General features: G+C 41.7%; 2 protein-coding genes across 2 annotated transcripts; both read left to right on the forward strand.

Moving 5' to 3' along the window:
• Window positions 1–3,079: 3,079 nt before the first annotated feature.
• LOC134543257 (sperm flagellar protein 2-like) lies at window positions 3,080–12,541 on the forward strand. The gene is made up of 6 exons (XM_063388169.1): window positions 3,080–3,281; window positions 3,373–6,682; window positions 7,259–7,672; window positions 8,854–9,088; window positions 10,319–10,578; window positions 12,253–12,541. Exons 2-6 carry the CDS (start codon window positions 3,429–3,431, stop codon window positions 12,539–12,541), a joined length of 4,452 nt encoding a protein of 1,483 aa, XP_063244239.1. The 5' UTR covers window positions 3,080–3,281; window positions 3,373–3,428.
• A 1,289-nt stretch (window positions 12,542–13,830) lies between these two features.
• Window positions 13,831–16,405, forward strand: LOC134542913 (uncharacterized). The gene is made up of 2 exons (XM_063387499.1): window positions 13,831–14,135; window positions 15,469–16,405. The coding sequence occupies exons 1-2, from the start codon at window positions 13,842–13,844 to the stop codon at window positions 16,363–16,365; spliced, it is 1,191 nt and encodes a 396-aa protein (XP_063243569.1). The 5' UTR covers window positions 13,831–13,841; the 3' UTR covers window positions 16,366–16,405.
• Window positions 16,406–19,296: the final 2,891 nt, after the last annotated feature.

A 19,296-nucleotide genomic window follows, 5' to 3' on the forward strand; every position in this document is an offset into this window, starting at 1 on the left:
CGAGTTAATTAAAAGGTTTCCGAAAACTTACACTATTGCTGAAATGTTGAAGAGTTGCTAGAGTTGATGACCCGACGTTCGCGGAGCGCCCGACCCCTTCGAGCTCCAAACGGTAACTGAGCGCGAGACCGCCCTGCGGCCTCGCGCCTAACCACGTGAAACGCGGGAAAACCGACCTGGCCAGTTTTGGACTTAAAGACAAGTTACAAAATATATGCTTATAAAACAATAAGACATAATTTCCCTTACATGAATCCTCTTTTAAATTGTTATTAATTTAGTTGCTTTAATTTGACAAATAATTATATATACTTAGTTAGGTGCATTGCCACACCCGGCCGGGCGCTGACGTCGATTTGGTGTTCGTTGCGGCGCACTTTCACACACTCGGCGGACATCACGCTCGAGCGTGTTCGGCGCACTTAAGAGTAAGTGTTGTTGTGGCATAACGGCCTGTGCGAACCAGAGGGAGCACCGGCGGTCGGCTTCAAGAGAATACTCGTGAGGTGGGTGATGTTTCTACAATTGTTCCGACTTCGTCGTGGAACACATCCCCAGAGTGAGAAAACGAGCATCATGTGCCTTGTCCTGGGACCCCGATTAGAGGTCGTTTCTAGATGATGATGTATTTTGGAGCAAGATACTGCCACCTCGCTGTGAGATATACGACCACAACTCAAGGGATCCGACCTGCCACCTACTTGCGCTTGGTGCAGACGACAACTTGCCTCCTGTGGACCTGTTTGAGATGAAATGTTGGGTGCAAAATGCCCAATGCACTTCATAGGATGCTGAGCACAGATGGGCGAAGTAAGTAGAGTAATTAGGCGAGACCTGTGCTGTGAGGGACAGAGCACTTCACATGCAAGAAATGAAATCCGACCAGGAGTGGTACATATCTGTACTGCTAGAGATACACGAAGTAGTGTGCTTCATTCATGATCACAACCTGGCAGGTGACTCTGGGGTAGACAAAATATGACAGGCAGTCGGTCAGCATTTTTATTGGTACGACATGGCCCAGGATGTGCGGGAGTATGTGAGAACATGTGAGATGTGCCAAGGGCAGAAGGCATGGTGGAGCGACAGGATGGAACAGCAGCCTCGTAGCTCCACTATCCCGTTTCAAACCCTTTTTGCTGGGGCCATAACCTCGCGTATCCTGGGGGAACAGGTTCCTGGTGGGGGTGACCGACCTCTTCACCCACTGGGTAGAATCACACACATTAGTGCCAGCACTATCGGGACAATATTCAAGACATAATATTTCCCTTATTGGGTCTACCCCAGGGTCATGTTGATGAACAACAATATTTCAGAAGGCATTTGTACGAGTATTTCTACTCGTGGCACACCGAAAACACCCATACTGAAGCAGCTGAATCTGAGCAACTACTGATTCTGCCAGGTGGATGGCTGTTGAGAAAAATGCACTGGACAATGTCCAGAAAACAAAATTTTTTGAAGTAAACATAATCCCTGAATATGCCAAACTGGAAGAAATGGACAAAACACCTACTGCAGACATCTCTATCACACCCCGAGGCATGCAGAGCCTGTCCTTTGCAACACCCAGCCCAAGGACAGTGACACCGGGAACCCACATCCCAAAGGCGACACCATCGGGACGCATAATGCTGAAGCAGATATGTGACATCACTGGGACGACTGAGACTGGCACCCACACAGTGGTTGAGCAACCTCTGGTGATAAAGCCAAGCGAGGTGAAGGCAGAAGAGTCCACCAATCCCGCCCTTAGGCGGATTGGGGCACGATACCAACTTCACCAATGCAGAATTCCAGCTCATAGTGGAGAAGCCAGCTATATGAGACCTGGAGATGCCACCGATGGTAATGCAGAGCCTCAAATTATCTAGCAAAATATTCTAAAATCTCGGATCTGGATGCACTGATAAATGGCGACCGAGTGAATCAAGAACAAGAGAGGCAGCCCTAACTCCTACGATTGCTGCGGATGAGGGGGTACCGATCCTGCTACCCTTAGTGTGCATGTATACAGGCTTTTCCCAGGACTATCTAGGTGGGCCTTACATCTTACCTCCTTAGCCCTTTATTTAAGCCTATATCCCAGCCATGTCAGGAGCATGCCGCAGCTGTGCTCGTGGCTTCACTTCTGCTCCATGCAAATGAGAGTGGTGTTCCAGTGTCTTGGTCTCCAGGCTCAATCAGGCTACTGCCGAGACCAGACGCGAGCTACCTGTTATAGTGACTTGGTTTTCCTATATGCTTGGATCTGTTTCAGAAATGTTTCAGTGGCTTGTTAGTTTAGCCACAGTACTGGCAGCAAGAACATAGTTAATGGCTTAGGACTAGAGCGACAAAGTAGTCTGGTAGATGCGTGTCCTTGGGCCGGAACACGTGGACTACTTCAGGATAGTGTGCGCAGCACTGTTCTCCCGAGAGTATGACATCACTCTGTAAGCTTTCTGAGCGAACAGTCTGCGATCTTTCTTTCTGCTGGATGCTGCTCTTTTTGAGAGAGCTGATGCCGGGCAATGACATTAAGCAGCAGCGATACTGAGACACATCTGACACATATCCGCACTCTCTGTGGAAACAGGTCCGTGATAAAATATAAAACTAATATTCTTCCTACATAGTGTAATGAGTGTTTATTGGGACCCTTATTTTAAGAGGATAGATTATTATTATTATTATATGAATTTTCAAAAACTCCGCAAATTATAATTTAAAATTTTTTACTATAATTTTTTAAAATGTTTTATGGTTATTGCAGATAATTTATTAAAGTTAATAAATTTAATGAACATTCGAACTATTATTGGATTTACCATATAATATTCACGAAATTTTTTAAAAGAACAGCAAAGTCTTTTATATACCACTTTACATTAAATAATTTTAACAAAAGTGTTTCTGTTTAAATACATTTGTAAGGACATGTGCATTTACCTTGGCAAATGTTGGTTAGTAATATTGGAAAACAGCACACTTGGCTCTGGGAGAAGACACCTAATGCAGACATTAGTTCTCTAATATTACGGAACATATCCTATTATTGATTTTCGGAAGTTAACCAATCAAAGAAAAGCGCGCGAATTTTTTTCACTGCGTTGCTAAGACAAACTTGTCAGCTAAGAAGTTTTGTTTTCTAACCATCAGAAAACAAAATTTATGAATTGTTGTTTATAATGTTAAACAAGTTAATTGTATTTCTACTACTCATAGAAAGAGAGTTATTTATCCATTATTATTCTGTCACATTACTTTTTGTTTCATTGTACAGCTTATTCATGAAGGTATGACCAATATTAACTTCATCATGGAAAATTTTTAGTTTTTAGCCTTTTTTAAAATACTTCTGGCACTTAATTTAATTTTTTTTTCCAGGGACTACATTTTGAGTAGACAACTCATGTGGATAAAAACATTTTACCACACACAAAATGGGTGAAATAATAAGACAATGGTTATTTCGCAAAACAGGAGTCTTAATTAACCTCGAAGAACAAGATTTTGGGTTGAATTTCAGTGATGGTACTTTATTAACTAAACTTCTACAAAGTTATAGCATCATAAATGCAGATGTTGCAGAAACTATTAGACCAACTGAAAATCACAATATTAAAGTAAGTAACATTTATCGTTTGCAAAAGCTATTAAAATTAATAGGGATTCACTGCAACAATACAACTGTTGAAGAAATAGCTTTAGGATTTGACACTACAGCTTTGAAACTAATTTATGAGTTGTTTATGAGTTTAGAGGGTAATGAAAAATCTTACTTCATTGCTCAGATGAAAGAAACCAAAAGTGAAAATTCTAGTTTGGAATTATCTTTTGAGACAGATCTACCATATCCAGTCACTAAACAATGCCCACCGGTTAACAATATCAATGAAAAATTAAATATTTTAGAAGGGCATCAGAATCGCTATAAAGCCATAATAAAAAAATGTAAGAATGCAAAAGTAGAAGCAAGAGAAGCACTTAGAAATCAATTAATTTATAAAGATCCATGTGCTACTGATAACACCCCAAAACATAAGAAACAATCATTGAAAGAGAAAGAGATACATATCACCAAAATATCCATGGATGATTTTTCTCTTAAGCACGAATCAAATGAGATGGAATTAACCTATGAGAACTTAATACAATTGAAAGAGACATCAGAAAATTCTGCTTTGATGACAGCATCAAAAACAAAAGCTAATGAACTTTTAAATTTGATCAGACAACGTACAAGACGAGAAGCTGCTAGCCAAGCTTTTAGGCACAGCATGCGAACCCTTCTACTTACAGAATTATGGGATCGTTTGTTGGAACAGTACGAAAAAGTTTTCGATGAAGGAGTCTTACAGAAATTGCTAAGACAATCCCTTTATGAAAAACAGATAGCAACAAAACTTTTGCTTGTTAGGCATGAGCAAAAAACAATTGCACAAAACAGGATCCGGAGAAACAAGTTAATTTTGGATAGGCAACAAACAGAGTTGACATTAGATTACTTAAAAAAGAACGCAGAAAAGGAACTTGAAACATATGAACTAAATATTGAAAAAAAGAGGAAGTTAGAGCTTCACAGGAGACTATATGCTGATAAACTTAAACGTAAGTACGAGAAACATTATTCACTGTGCCATGAAATATTAGATGCAATTGTTGATTTGTCTGTTAAGTCATCATTATATCAAAAATGTTTTGATTATGAAGTACCAAGTAAATTGTGGGAGGAATGGAAATTATCATTCATTAAAGGTTTACCAATATTTGAAAATATTGAAAATTTAGAACTCATGCTTAACGAAGAGTATCAAGAAAACCTTGACCCTTCAGTTACAATTGAAGTGGAAAGAAATGAAGTTTTGATAGATCATGAATTTAAAGATTACATGAATTTATCAGGGCTTTGGTCCTTAGATGAATTAAATTCTGACCTGTTGAGCTATAAAGAGGAATTAGAAGTTCTGGGATTTGTGGTTCACAGGCTTCTAGCTACTAAGTACCCCAAACCAGTTCCAAAAAAACTTGTAGCTCTGCCAAACGCTAAAGTAGCAGCAGTTGTTGTCGGCATGGATCCTGATCAAACTCTCGATGTGTTACAAGAACTCCTTCACAGTAGAGGCATTGTTGTTGTCACGCTAAAGACTGTATTAGATGAGTCTGTCAGAGCATACCACAAAGAAATACTTGCCAAGCGTGATTTTGATGCAAGTACACTAAACTTGTACATGGCTTTAAATGGTACGCCTAACACAGAAAAACCTACAGTGAATGAAAATAAAGATAAAAATACACCACTTAAATCCATGTTGGAAAAACTTAATGGCGTGACTAATGAATTAGAAGGAATTGCTACTGTAAAAGATAAAGCCACTCAAACACCAAGAATAGTACCTTACGATGATGACACGAGCTATCCGTCAAGAAAAGCAGAGTTAGGAAAGATCATATATGAAATTCTCTTACAAGGACAACACATACCAGACCATTTACTGGTGGATAATTTGATTGAGTTCCTTCGAGAAAATACTTCGGATAGTGGCTGGGTGCTTATAAATTTCCCATCCACTTATCAACAAGCGGCTTTCATTGAAGAATCTATCACAGGGCAAAAACTTCCACAGATTTCCAGTCAAACTCAGACTGCCGCAGAATCAAATGAAAACATCGAGATAATAAACAGTAAATCTCCAGGAGAAGAACTGCAGTCATCACAATCATTACTGCTTCCTAACCCAATTCCCGAACCAAAAACAGAGCCCTTTAGGACATATTTCAGTGTCTATGTAAAACTGGAAAAGACAGAAGACGATCCCGCCAAGTTTCAAATCCTTTTGAACAGCGAAGGCTCACCGATAGAAAATATTTACAGAGAACAAGGTGTTATTTACTCTTTTAGTTACAAAACATTCAACTTTGATACCATACAAAATTTGGCAAAGTTGGTGATAGGTGAAAGGGATCCACCTTTGAAAAGCTCTGAAGAATTATTCGGGAAAGCTTTAGAAGATGTAGCTAGCAAGTTTTTTCCTCCAAAAAAACCAGACAAGACTAGTAAAAAACTCCGGAAGGAAAAATCCCCTAAAACAGTGCCCCAGTCTGAAGATCAACCACAGATTCCAACTAAGGAGAAAAAATCTTCAAAAACGAAAAAAAAGAAGATCCAGTTTAAAGAAACTGATTCGAAGGGCAAAACCAAAAAACTTAAAACTGACAAAAGCAAAAAAAGAAAACATGATGGTAAAACAGATACGAAAAGCAGTGATGAAATCAGTAGTGAAAAAAGTGAAGGCAGTACGATAACAGACGACGAAATCATCCAACAGGAAACAGAAGCAAAGCCTGAAGCTATCACTCAAACTCCAGATCAAAAACCGTTAGAATTAGAACAACCACAGGAAGCTCACCGGTTTGTGGAACCAGACATCCCATCAGAGTTTCAGGTTGTTTTAGCAACAGTGTGGGAAACAGCAGAGAAGGTGTATATAGAGACAATGAAGCAGGTGTTTTTCCTCATGCGCATACATCGTAGCACTATCGCACCATACGAGAAGTTCATCAGAGACAAGTTCGCTGAATTCATTAGACGACCAGATGAGAAGCAGCAAGTGGTCTCCAAATTTCAATTGCAATTCAATGAAGTCGATGAGGAATTGAGGGAGTTTGCAGAAATGAAGAGTGAGCTTCACTGCAGGTTTGATTTATTGAATTTCGTAACAATAAAAACATTTTTTTTTGTTTCAGACTTCAGTAGTTAAGGAAAATAAAATCCAAAGAAAGCCACATGTATTCGGTTACATGATTATAGATTTTTGTGTAGTGGTTATTAAGACAGTTTTTGGGTAAAGACTAGATAATTGCCACAAGTTCTATTTCTCTCATACTCAAGTTTGGTTGTTAGCCAGAGCACTTTAGAAATTAAAGATGGAAAAATTAGCAGGGATCAGAAACTGAATTATCCACTATATGACTTAGGGGTAAGAATAATCTCTAGCATTAATGTCAAATGTATATTAATTTTAATGTAAAGTATAATACTTTTTTTTATAATTATTAGAAATAATATTTTAATTATAATGAAAAATATTAAAAATCTCATGTATCTTCAATGATCACTGTCAGTATGATTGTGATTAGCTACATATTCACAGCATCTTGTAAAAACTAAAAAAAAAACCTATATAGAAAACATCCAACTTAATGAATAAATAAATGACGCTCATCTAGATCATTAAAAGTCGACTGAGAGTGTTCTGAGAAACATTAACAGGCTCCGGAAAAGGTCCACCATGGCTCCATGCTTGAAGTGGAACCCGGATCGCCTTGGCGAGACGCTCGAGTGCCAAGCGGCTCCGGGCGGGCGTGTTTCCTACGGAGGTGATCTGGCGCGGTGCAGGGTGTGGGAGCTGGAGAGCCTGCTGACCAACGCCTGCGACACCCGCGAGCAGGAGTCGGAGGCCGAGCGCCGGAGGGTGGCGGGGCAGAGCTGGGTGCCCGGGGAGCTGGCCGTCCTCGGAGGGGCCTACGCGGCGGGGGCACAGGCGGAGGTCGACCGCGCCATCGACACCCTCCAGCTGGCAGCAGACTACTACCTCGCCGCTCTCGGGAAGCCCCCGCCCCTGCCGCGGCTCGACAGAGTGGCGTTGCTGCCGCGGGGTAGCGACGGAGAGTCGCCGTGCAACATGTGAGGGCAGGATCCAGCTGTGTTCACTTGCGATCGATCATACTCTATTAACTGTCCATGCCTCCTCACATATCCACGTTACCAACTGTTCCTCGTAGCCAGCTTTTCATTCCACCACCTAAACTCCCTTGGCCAAGTCACTTCTTCACTTTAACGATCGTAGCAAGCTTTATCAAAACCCTCACATTTCATCTGTGAACATTCCCTGCAGGGATCTCTCTGCGGCCATGGCTCTTTTACGTTCAGTAACCATCCAATAGAACTGTACCTTGGCAATTATTGCACCTTTAACCAGATACTTGCCTCTAGACTTTGCTTTTTTTTTCTTTTTTTCTTCTTTCTTTCCCTTTATACCATGTGCCATAACCAGACATGTGGCCCTCAGAATCCTTTTTCACTTTTCCACTTGCTCTCTTAACTTGCTTTCATGTCATTCAATTCACTTCTTAACCAACATCAAATCCCTTTATTTAATAAAACATTATCTTCCACAGCTTCATGTTAGTATTTTGTTCAATAATTAAGTATATCTTCCAAGAAAAAAATGTTCTGTGCCACTTTACTGAGAAAGGAGAAAACAGGAGAAATTATTGTGTCAAAATTGGCGGAACATCTAAACATATAAGGGAGCTCATGAGTGACAAAGATCCAAGAAAGATATAAAGGTGCAGGATAATCCTAAATGGAAGCCAAAATTGTGATAGCTCTGGCACACATTTTCACTTTGGCTCAAAAATTAATTCTCAAAATAAAGTGAATTTGCAGTAGTGTCTTGATTAACCAAGCGTCAATCACCCATGGTTCTGTATTATTTGAGCCAACCTAAAGTGTCATTACCACCAAAGACTATTGAAAGATTTTCTTGAGGACCAAACAAATTAACTGTTGTCAAAAATCTGAAGAAAATTAACCTCAAATATGTAATTTACTGAATGGGCAAATCATGGAGTGACACAAAAGAGAAGATGGATAATCATCACTCTGAAAAATGATACCACTGGGCTAACTGAAAACCAAGACGATTTTCTCATATCCTCATCCGAAATTTTAATCATATGAGGTTTCAGCAGCCCACATAAACTTGGTTAATCAAGACTACTGTATTTACTATGGGCAAAGAACTTTGTGTTTTGCAACTGTGTGCGTAATGCGTACCTACCTCACGACGTGACATCCGCCAGCCCCACCGCAAGTGACGCGCCCTCGCGTCGGCCCACTCGCAGCGAGCGCTCCGACGCCAGCAGCAAGCCCTCGGCAGTCACCAGGTGGCTGCTGGACGAGCTCAACGGAGCCGAGCCCCCGCTGCAAGGCAACGATGCGTTCACCGCCATCGACGCTGCGGACAGGGTCCTGGAGGCCAGCGCCGGCCTGGTGCGCGACCTCGCGTCCCGGGAGAAGCACGAGTTGGGACAAAAGGTGAGTGAGAGACTGCCAGGCCCTGGGCACAGTCTCAGGTCTTCACCAGGGGCGCAACAACAGGGGGGGGGGGGAATGGGTATTTTGCCCCCCCTCTGAAACCTTGAAGTGGGGGCAAACGGGGGCAAAGAAAGTGCTGTGTAATCAATTTTTAGATAACAAAACTGCTTAAATGGCACCATTTTCCACCTTGAAATACAAATTTTCGCGGGGGAGGACCCCCGGACCCCCCACTTCAATAGGGGGATAGATGATTCTTTATAAAAAGGTATATTGTCCCCCCCCCCTCCCTTTTGGAAATTTAGTTGTTGCGCCCCTGGTCTTCACCATGCCTTAAGGCGCCCGCCTGGTCAGGGATGTGTCGCTGATATCTCCTCTGAACTGGCGCGCAGTCTTCTCCTCGTGCGTGGGGCCGCTATGTGATTCCCGCGGTAACCACACTTTATTGTGGAGAAATGAAGATAAAGGTGTAATGCAAGTCCCTTTTGAGTGTTTTCAAGAAACTGTACTGGGCAATTAATGTCTTAAAATTGTTCTGAAAACACATGTTTTAGCCATTTTTCTCTCTCCAAAAAATACAGTTTAAAAACTAGAAAATGGAAACAGAACTACTCATCTGCCCTCAGTATATTCTTAAATCTTTTTTTTTGTAAACAGATACCACTCAGCTATATGAGCAGTTTTTAAATTGTGAGGTATCTTCTGAAGCTCTGCACCAGAGTGAAATGCAAATGCTTAATACTTGTCAAAAACCTGAGAAAATTTTTATAGCATTTACAAGTTGAAAACATGATATTTTGTGTCTTTGGCAAAGCTCCTTCCACATACCTGTATACATTTTATGGGGAAAATTGCAAGAGATTTAACTGAGATATAAGATTTTAGGCCTGTTATCATATAGCATGTTTTCAATTTTAGATGGAAGTGATTTTTCCATTCTTCTTCCTTATACCATGTGAGTTACGTAATGTAGAAGCCTGTTTCTCTCTTAATAGGTAGTTTTGTATCACTGATATAAAATATGTTTCTGTACATATCAACGCCACAAATTAATCCAAAATTTTGACAGTCGCTTAGCTCTATCTTACAGTACAAAAAAAATTGCAACTGACAGCCAAAAATTGTAAAGCAATGTTATGTCAGTGGAATACATCCCTAGTTTTGTGTACTTGGATTTATGTATTTTGATTTTACATGATAATTAATTGAAGTTGACTCTTTCTGCCATAGATGGGCGGAGACAAAAAAAAGAAGACGAAGAAACGGCCCAAGCGACCGGAAATTCAAAGTTTGGACGACGAAGCCAACAAGGCAACATTCGAAAAGAGAGGTCGTGTGATTGAAGAATGGGAGGAGGCTATTGCCAGTGAAGTGAACCGTGCAACTTTCAGGCTGAAATTGCTAAGGAGCAGGGCTCGTAGGGATCTTACAGAGCTACTCACTCGAATGCGGAAAATGTTTCAGGATATCCGCGAACAGATAGCTCAAAGGTTAGTCACACACAGTTTAATCACACAAGAATATCAACATATAGCTAAATGCTACATTAAAATACTATATAGTAGGTAATAAAAACTGGTGCTCCTGGTACTACTGTACACATATTACATTATTACTTACAGCAACTAAAGCTATAAACATGGAACTGAAAAAACCAAAAGTTCAGGTCCATTATGTTAACTCCGAAACATTGTAACCGTTATCATGGAGAATTATGTAGGATACAAGGCTTTTACTTTAACATTTAGGTTAAGAATCAAACTAATGACAAAAATGTTGTTTTACCATTTCCAATTATTTCTGTCCATGCAATCACAGAAAATACACTAGACACTTATATCACACTGCTGTATACTAGCAAGTGAGCAATTTTATGTCATTGGATGATGTTAGCTAATTGACGTGAATTTAAATAACAGGTAGGATTTTTTTTTTTTTTTTTTTTTTTAAGTTCTGTAATGGAAAAAAAAACTTTTACGTTTCACTTGTCAGTTCACATTACCTATAAGAGTAACTGGTCATTCACATTTTTTTCCCTGTGGAAATGATTAAACAAATTCCAGTTGGTTTAACACTGTGTAGGCAGTGCCATCTTATTTCAGCCAAATACGTAGCCCAGCACTGCGCTCCAAGCCATGCCTTTATGTGTTTGTTCCTAGCTTGGATTCATCACTTTGTTTTGTCCTGAATTTTACTTTAGGTTATTTTACCCAACTTAAGGCCTACATACTAATTAATTTAAACTCTCCGAGATGGTTGCATATTAATAAAATTATATTTGGTCTGTGAACACTGAGAATCAATATACAAAAGTAGCAGAAATTAGTTTTTTTACATCTAATGCCGGTTTTCGCACTTTTTTTGTAAGCATGTCTTACATGCAAACTTAAGATGTGTTTCGTATATTTAATAACATTATGTAATTATGTGTTTTAATGAAAACATGGAACAATTTACTTAAGAAAAGAGTATCAAGAACAGTTCACAAAAAATAAAAAAAAAGTACAGTTTTCTTTTCTTAAGCCAAACAAGTGGTGGCTTTCTATAAGTTCACTATTCCATGAGAGATTTAATGTGACCATTAAATTTTCTTTTTAAAATTCAATTATAAAGATAACTTACTCGTTTAAATGATTGAGGTAATGGTTGTACTGGATCCCCTCCTTCACACACAACTGCCTACGGCTCTGCTCCGTCAATCGGAGCTCCACTGTACGTGAAATTTGAATTGTTTCCCCTCTCTAGCGCAAGCTCACCGCATCACTGCGTTCCGGCTGTGGCCAACGTCATTTTCCCTTCATTTAAGCATTTATACTTGGTTCACTATGGCATCACATAAATAAGGTGGTAAGCCATAAAAGATACATAATTTCCAAGCCAACCATCATCCTATAAGCCATTATGACCGCCATATTGGAAATTTGTATTTATTGACCAAGTAACCCGGGAGAAAATTTCAAAATTCATCAATAAATAACTGATTAATTAGATCGATTAAATTCCTTAAATTCCCTGGATGATGGATCCCCTCCTTCACACACAACTGCCTACGGCTCTGCTCCGTCAATCGGAGCTCCACTGTACACGAAATTTGAATTATGTATTTCCCTCTCTGGCGCAAGCTCGCCGCGTCACTGCGTTCCGGCTGTGGCAAATGCACGCAGGTACGAGCGCGAGGTCGGCGCGGTGCAAGCCTTGTGCGAGGTGTTGCGCGCGGCCGTGGAGGAGGAGACCCCCTTGCAGCAGGAACTGGTGCTGGAGCAAGACCGCTTCCTCGTCAGGCTCGACGCGCTCGTGTTCCCGGACCCGCCCCCTACGGCGGCTACCCGGGCGGACGAGCCCAGCCCGGACTCCACCTTCCGCGTCGACCAGCTCCAGTGGCTCGCGGCCACCTTCAGGTACCAGACCACTGGCCGCACGCGTGGCTCGCAGTCGAGAAACATCAGGCGGTAATCTCTCCAATGGAAGGTCTTTAATCCGACACTCTATTAGGCCTGAGCAAGCTTAACTAAGCAAATTCAAGCCAAGCTCTTTCCGACACTCAATTTGACTTCGCCAGGAATTTCTGCCATTCGTTTTATTTGAAAGCTTTGGTCGCGACGGAAAGCTTCCCCGTCTTGACGTGAAACTTCGTGTTTTTTTGCAAAGCTTTGAAACACTGAGATCCTAAGATTCACTCGTGAAAATATTTAGTTCTTTTTATTTTGTGCTGTTTTCATTTTGCTTGTATATTAAAGTTGATTACTTAAAAAAAAAAAGTTTTCAGTTTGCCTTTATGAATGCTCAATATTAATATTATGCATATTCATTTCATAATTTTTTATTGATGTTATGAAAACGGCCCAATTGGTTAATCAGTTCTAAACTTTATAACCGTCAGTTATTTTTTTAATTTGTTCCTGTATTCTGTAAAAATGTAATACTGCTTCGCTGAGAACAATATTCGCAATTTGATTTGACTTTGCAAATAATTAAAATATTTGATTTCATATTAACTTTTTGCATTTAAAAAAAAACTAGTACTATAACAGGCTTACATTCCATGGTTCGACATATTCTGTAATCCATCACCAATCCAGCGACTCACACACATAATTTTTCAGGTGGATTCTGGCTGTTGACCTAGACCGCCAGGTTGAATTACTGCGCTGACGACTGTTTATTATTATGGTCGGTTTTCATCTCAGTAAAGTATTTCCTGTTTTCTAGCGTTTTTTTCTTTAAAACTTGGTATTCCTTTTGAAACTATATTGACGTTCGATAATCCAGCGTGGTTGTGGTTCGAAACGTGCAGAATTAAAGATGTTTCACAGAAATCAGTCATATACGTATATTGTGGCCTATTAAGCACACTGACCTCTGTATACTAGAATTACAACAATTTAAAAGGAATCAGGCCATTCAACAGTTGGTTCATGACAATAAAAATTAGGGACACCTGTATTTCGCGAATACATTTAGTGTCGAGGTATTTCACAAAACACTGCAGCTCTTCTCCTGTGGTTTGTTGGCTGAGATCGGTGGGAGAGGTGTCGTCCCGCTCTCGACGGGGGCCGACGAGAATGTGGTCACCGTACCGCTGCACCCTCACGATTTGCCACAGCTCTTGGAAAAAGTAAACAGTGTTTCGTGAAACACCTTGACGTGAAATGAAATCACGTAATACAGATGTCCCTAGTAATAATAAATCGCACTGTGGTCGTGATGTGTGTGGTGGTCCCGTCCCGGCAGACGCATGTCGCCGAGCGGCGTGATGCCGGACCGTGCACTGGTGTACGTGCTGGAGGATCTATTGGCGCACGGCACGGGCGGCGACGCGCCCCGGGTGCTGCCGCGCCGCTGGGAGGCGCTGGGCCCGGGCCGGGTGGCCGCGCTGGTGGCCGGGCTCTTCGGGGCGGCGACGGCCTTCGTGGACTGGCGGGACTTGTTGGTGCGGGCCCTGGGACTGCGGCCGCCACGCCAGGGGCAGCTGCTGCAGTGCAGAGAGCAGTTCCGCGCCCGTGACCCCGGCCGGGACGAGGCCGTCAGCTGGACCAGCTTCCGCCAGGTGACTCCTCCGCGGCCCGTCGACACGCGATCTCCAGCGTACCTCCTCCGATGACCGAGGCTTAGCAAAAAATACCAAAAAATCCATCAACATTATCCGTCCCTCGGCTCAAAAGACCTGCATAGTAAGAGATCTTCAATCTGGCACATTTGGGATCACGGATTATCAATTTTTGCCAGACCATCGAACATTTAACAGAAATATTAAATGTGAAATGCAAGATATACAACCCCGCTAAAATCGCACTGAAATTGAAAACCAACGGTAACAATACGCTCTGAGCGAACTAGTACTTAGGCAGCGCGGTAATGTGACTTGGCAGCCCGAGGTCAACACCTGGAATCCGTCCGGACAAACCCTGAACGCAAGCGGCTCGAATAGTGTTAGATCTCAAAGGGTGCTATACCATAGATTTTTCTGATTAAAGACCTTTCACTACACAGTAAAACAAAAAAAAAAAGTTCATCAACATTTTGTACATTACATAATTTCAAAGAAAATAAACTTACATTATATTGGCTGTATTCAGAAAAAAAAAAGGGAGGATGAACAATAAATGCAATTTCCTCACCAGGCCACGGATAGTGTGTCTTGTTCTCATTTCCTCCACTACAGAGTTTGGCTAGCGACGAGCAGAAGCACAGTTCACGCCATCGTCTCGGTCCTGGTGTTAGAGATGGCGAAAATACACAAACTGAAGTTCTTTGAAGGGAAAAAAAAAAATACTTGTGCAACAAGCAGCAGAGTTGATACGACATTTAACTGAAGATAAATTGAGTTCTGAAACCCAGGTGACAGACGACATCGTTATTGCCAAATTTGCAGTGAGGTCTCAAAACATTAATGGCACAAACATACACAAACACGCAGAAAATAAAACTGTCAGTGAAATTACACGAGTTAAAAAAATTATCCCAAAGAAAAAGTTTATAGTACGTGTATAGAATTATCCTAAAATATGAAATATCTAAAATTTCTAAGAAGTTGTAAAGGAAAGCTAATTTATTTTTAACGATATTTTAGTAGTAATAAAATTTTATATGATTTGCAGAAGTAATTGTGTTCTTTCAATAACCTAATAATGATTGATTTTTTTAAATCACTTACAAACTATTACCTTAAGAATTTTCAGAAAGATTTTTACGTAAAAATATTTCATAATGAAATCTAAGGACTAGCATTTAATGTCAGCGTTTGTGTTGTTAGTAATAAACATCTAAACTGTTTTATTTATTTTTTTTTAATTTTCTCAAATAAATTTTTCAAAAAATATTTTTGAGTGATATGGATATTTTTCATTGTTGTGAATAGCTCAAGCTGATGTGTTCCCAAGGTGCAACTCTGGTTCGAGGAGGACTTCCCTGGAGACAGCCCCGAGATGCAGGTCCGCCTGGGCAGGATCAAGGAGCTCCTGTTCAGCATGTTCGAAGTCCGGGAGGGCCTGACGAGCTACACCGACATGCTGCTGGCCTTCTGCAAGGACGACGACCCCAGGGAAGGGCTGGCCAAGGCACTGGCCCTGGCGGCGGGGCAGTTCGTCCGGGTGGAGGACACCGCCGAGGGTGCGGTGGCGGCAGTGGTGTCGGCCGTGCTCGGGAGGGTGCGGTCCACGGCCGTCGCGCTCGGAGCAGTGCGCGCATTGCTGCTGAAGGTAATCCCCTCGGAGGAGGACGTGACCAGGGTAGATTCGGGGAACGTCGCTGCGGACGACGCGCTGCACGACATGCTGGCGAGGGCCATCCCGTCTGAAGATTTCGGCGACTTGGCCGCGCAAGACGCGCTGCAGGCCATGCTGGCGAGGGTGATCCCGTCCGATCGCTCCTGCGACATCGCGGCGCGGGACACCGTCGACGCCCTGCTGGCCCGGGTGATCCCGTCGGAGACAGGGTACGCCGAAGACCTGCCCCTGGACCTCGTGGCGGCCGTGCTGGCGGCGACCCTGCTGTGGGGGGCGGAGATCCCGCCCGTCTTCGGCGACGGAGAGACGACCCTCTGGGAGGCGCTCTGCGGCGTGTACCGCGACCTGGGGGCCGCAGACGACTGCGTGGCGCCCTGGGACTTCTTCCGCCACGAATTCGTCGACCGACTGCTGGCGAGCGTGACCAAGTTCAACGTCATAGATGTGGAGAGCCTTCTGGAGGAGGTACTGGCGACGCGTGAGGACCGGGCCGTGGGCGGCAGCGATGTACGCAAGCAATCCGTCCAGCCGGCTCGTGGCTCACTGAAGTAACATTATACTTGCAAAACAATAAAAACAATCTGTCTCACAATCTTACTGTCATTATTGCTTCAAGGCTAGTATAGGTGTCAACTTACAAGCGACTAGCCAGAAAGATTAAAGTAAGGTTCTTTATATATCATGGCTACGCACAGACGTTTACGACAATGAGACTTCAAAAACTGTAGAATCTCTGGGTTAAGACTGAACCCACAAACCTTGTCCCAGGATCCATTGCCTGTTTTATTGTAGCCTCTAAGGACTCAGCCCCCAAAAATAAATACCAGTTATGCTCCTGCAATGCAATGTGACGCTTGCCCGCCCTTCCTATATTAAATATCACGTTACTTTACGTTATAATTAAACCCAAAACGAGTTTTAATAAGCTCAGAAGCAATTCAGGGAAAAAGGTATTTCGGCAGTAGGCCTACTCACGTAATATGCGGCGACGAATCTGTGCGACGTCGTAGGTTATAAACAAAGCGACGAACAATAGAATAATTCATTAGACGTCGTAGGTTATAAACAAAGCGACGAACAGTAGAATAATTCATTAAAGCAACCAACCATCTTCGTCCTTTATTTTTTACGTTGTTATAACCACACATATTAACGTACTTCAGAATATAATAGTAAATATGGACGAGTTATGTAAACAATGTATATTTTTTCTTTCGCCACAGCTGAACATGTACACTGGGACGCCATCTTGAGAACGGCGATCTACCAACTATATTTATATTTTATAAAAGTACATACAGTTAAGTTGTGAAAGCAAGTTTAAATACTTTTTAATACATAGGATTGAATATATATATATATATATATATATATATATATATATATATATATATATATATATATACACACACACATACATATACATATACACACACATACATATATATATATACATATAATTATTTATGCCACATTTATCTTTTCTTTTTAATTATTAATATCTAGTTTATACTTCCACCACCAGGGCAGGGAAATTTCGGCGAGATTCATGCGCGCGCATCTCATCCCTTCCAAAGAGGAGTTAGTTCGCCCCTCCCTTCCTTTCCTTCATTCCCGCGCATTTCTCCCTATATAAAGGCGAGGTCATCCACCTGAAAGTCAGTTGATCGGCCCGATGGCCAGTGAGGCTGGATTCCGCCCACTGACCATAGGACGATCATAGGGGGAGCAGCAGAACGACTGGCTATCCGTTTTCTGCTGCTCGCACCCCTCCTTCGCGAGTCAGGCCATCCGAGGACCTATCTCGGCCTAGGGAATTTGTCTCCCCCCCCCCCCCCCTCCTTTCTTGACGATAGGGTGTACTGTGTATAAATTCTGTGTATGTAGTGAAAGCCGACGCAGGCGACCAATTGAACTGTTTGGACACTCAGGTCAATTAAAGTTTCCTTGTAAAATACCGACATTTTCAATGAATAGCCTAGCCCCATCCCTCACCCCACTAGCTATTCGCCTACACCAGCCAACTGTGAATCCTGCCGCAAGTCCAGCTCGACCTTCTCTACAGGAGACCTGGCTCTCATCCAAGAAGGCTCGGTGCGAGGAGGAGGATAACAAATGTTATGCATTTGAAATTCAGGTAACAAATCTAATGCAGAATAGTAAATGGAATGCACTGAAACCCAGGCTCCGGAGCAGTACATATACATACATAGCTATAGAAAACATAATTAAATAAGGAAATTTTTGTCACTTTGATGGTATGTCGTGGTGTAGGCCTTCTGCAGCGTAGAGGTTCAAATCCTGACTTGAGACATAAAAATGTTTCACATTTTTAAATATAATATTAGATCATCAATTTAATGCACATTAAAGCAGAGATGTTAATCAGCCTTACATACAAATATGTAGGTGTCTGGCTGTAAGCCAGGATCTTCCACCAAACTGTAGTCTGGTTTCAATTTTCGGAAAGGTTGTTCCTTATTGTCATCTTATGGCAACATTGTTTGTTATTAAAATAATTTTCTGTTGTGGATTGGTTTTAGTTTTATTTTATAATATGAAAATCTTAACGTTCTTTAATATAGATGTAATGTTATTCTTACATTGCTCATTTCTTGGGGGAAGGAGATACATTGTCCTCGTCCTCCACACCTCCCTCTTTTGGCCACACCTCTGTTCCAGCGGTGGAAATCACGGGTTCAGTTGAACAAGTGAGGCACCAGAATAACAGCCCACTGCAAGGAAGGCAACGGAGTATTTACGGCCTTCCAACTCAAGTTAGTCACAAATGTAGTGTATTGTGATATTTAACCGGTTAAGAGAAAAATACACTTAAATTTTAAATGTAACCAAGCCGCCGTGTAAAACACCAAGAGTCGCGGGTGATGTGTGTCAAATGTTCATGAAGGGTTTTTATTTCAGACACTGCCACGACTGGCTGCTAGACTTGAAGACTTTACTGTAATGACAAACGATGAAGATACGGTATGTACCTGAAAACAATTAGACTCTGATTATACTGTGACCCCAAACATTTTTATTGTGGTTTTACGGAGTAGATATCACAATTAAAACTCACAGAAAACTAAAATTATCCAAGTTCATAAATTTATACTCAATTTACTATAACTTTCTGGTGTCACTTTCATCAATACAGTGATTTACATAAACATTTTTGAAACAAGGCTCAATTACTTGATGAGAAAGCGAAAACTGCTCTGATAATTAGTGATCACCTGACAGGATGAAAGATGAGATGAGAAGAGAAGCAGAAGTGGAAGAAACCCAGTCGCAATCGTTATTATCCTGTCTCATCTGTCACACCAGCTGACACACCATTCCCTCCCTCCGAGGTTCCGAAAGCCATAAACAAAAGCTGGACTAAACTGGCACGTGTGACACACTTTACAGGCAGATTGTGCAGTATTTCAAATAAATGGAGTTTCAGGAGGCACTAATTTACATCAGTCTAAAGTGACACTT

This window comes from Bacillus rossius (genome assembly GCF_032445375.1).
Source record: "Bacillus rossius redtenbacheri isolate Brsri chromosome 9 unlocalized genomic scaffold, Brsri_v3 Brsri_v3_scf9_2, whole genome shotgun sequence".
Lineage (NCBI taxonomy): Eukaryota > Metazoa > Arthropoda > Insecta > Phasmatodea > Bacillidae > Bacillus > Bacillus rossius.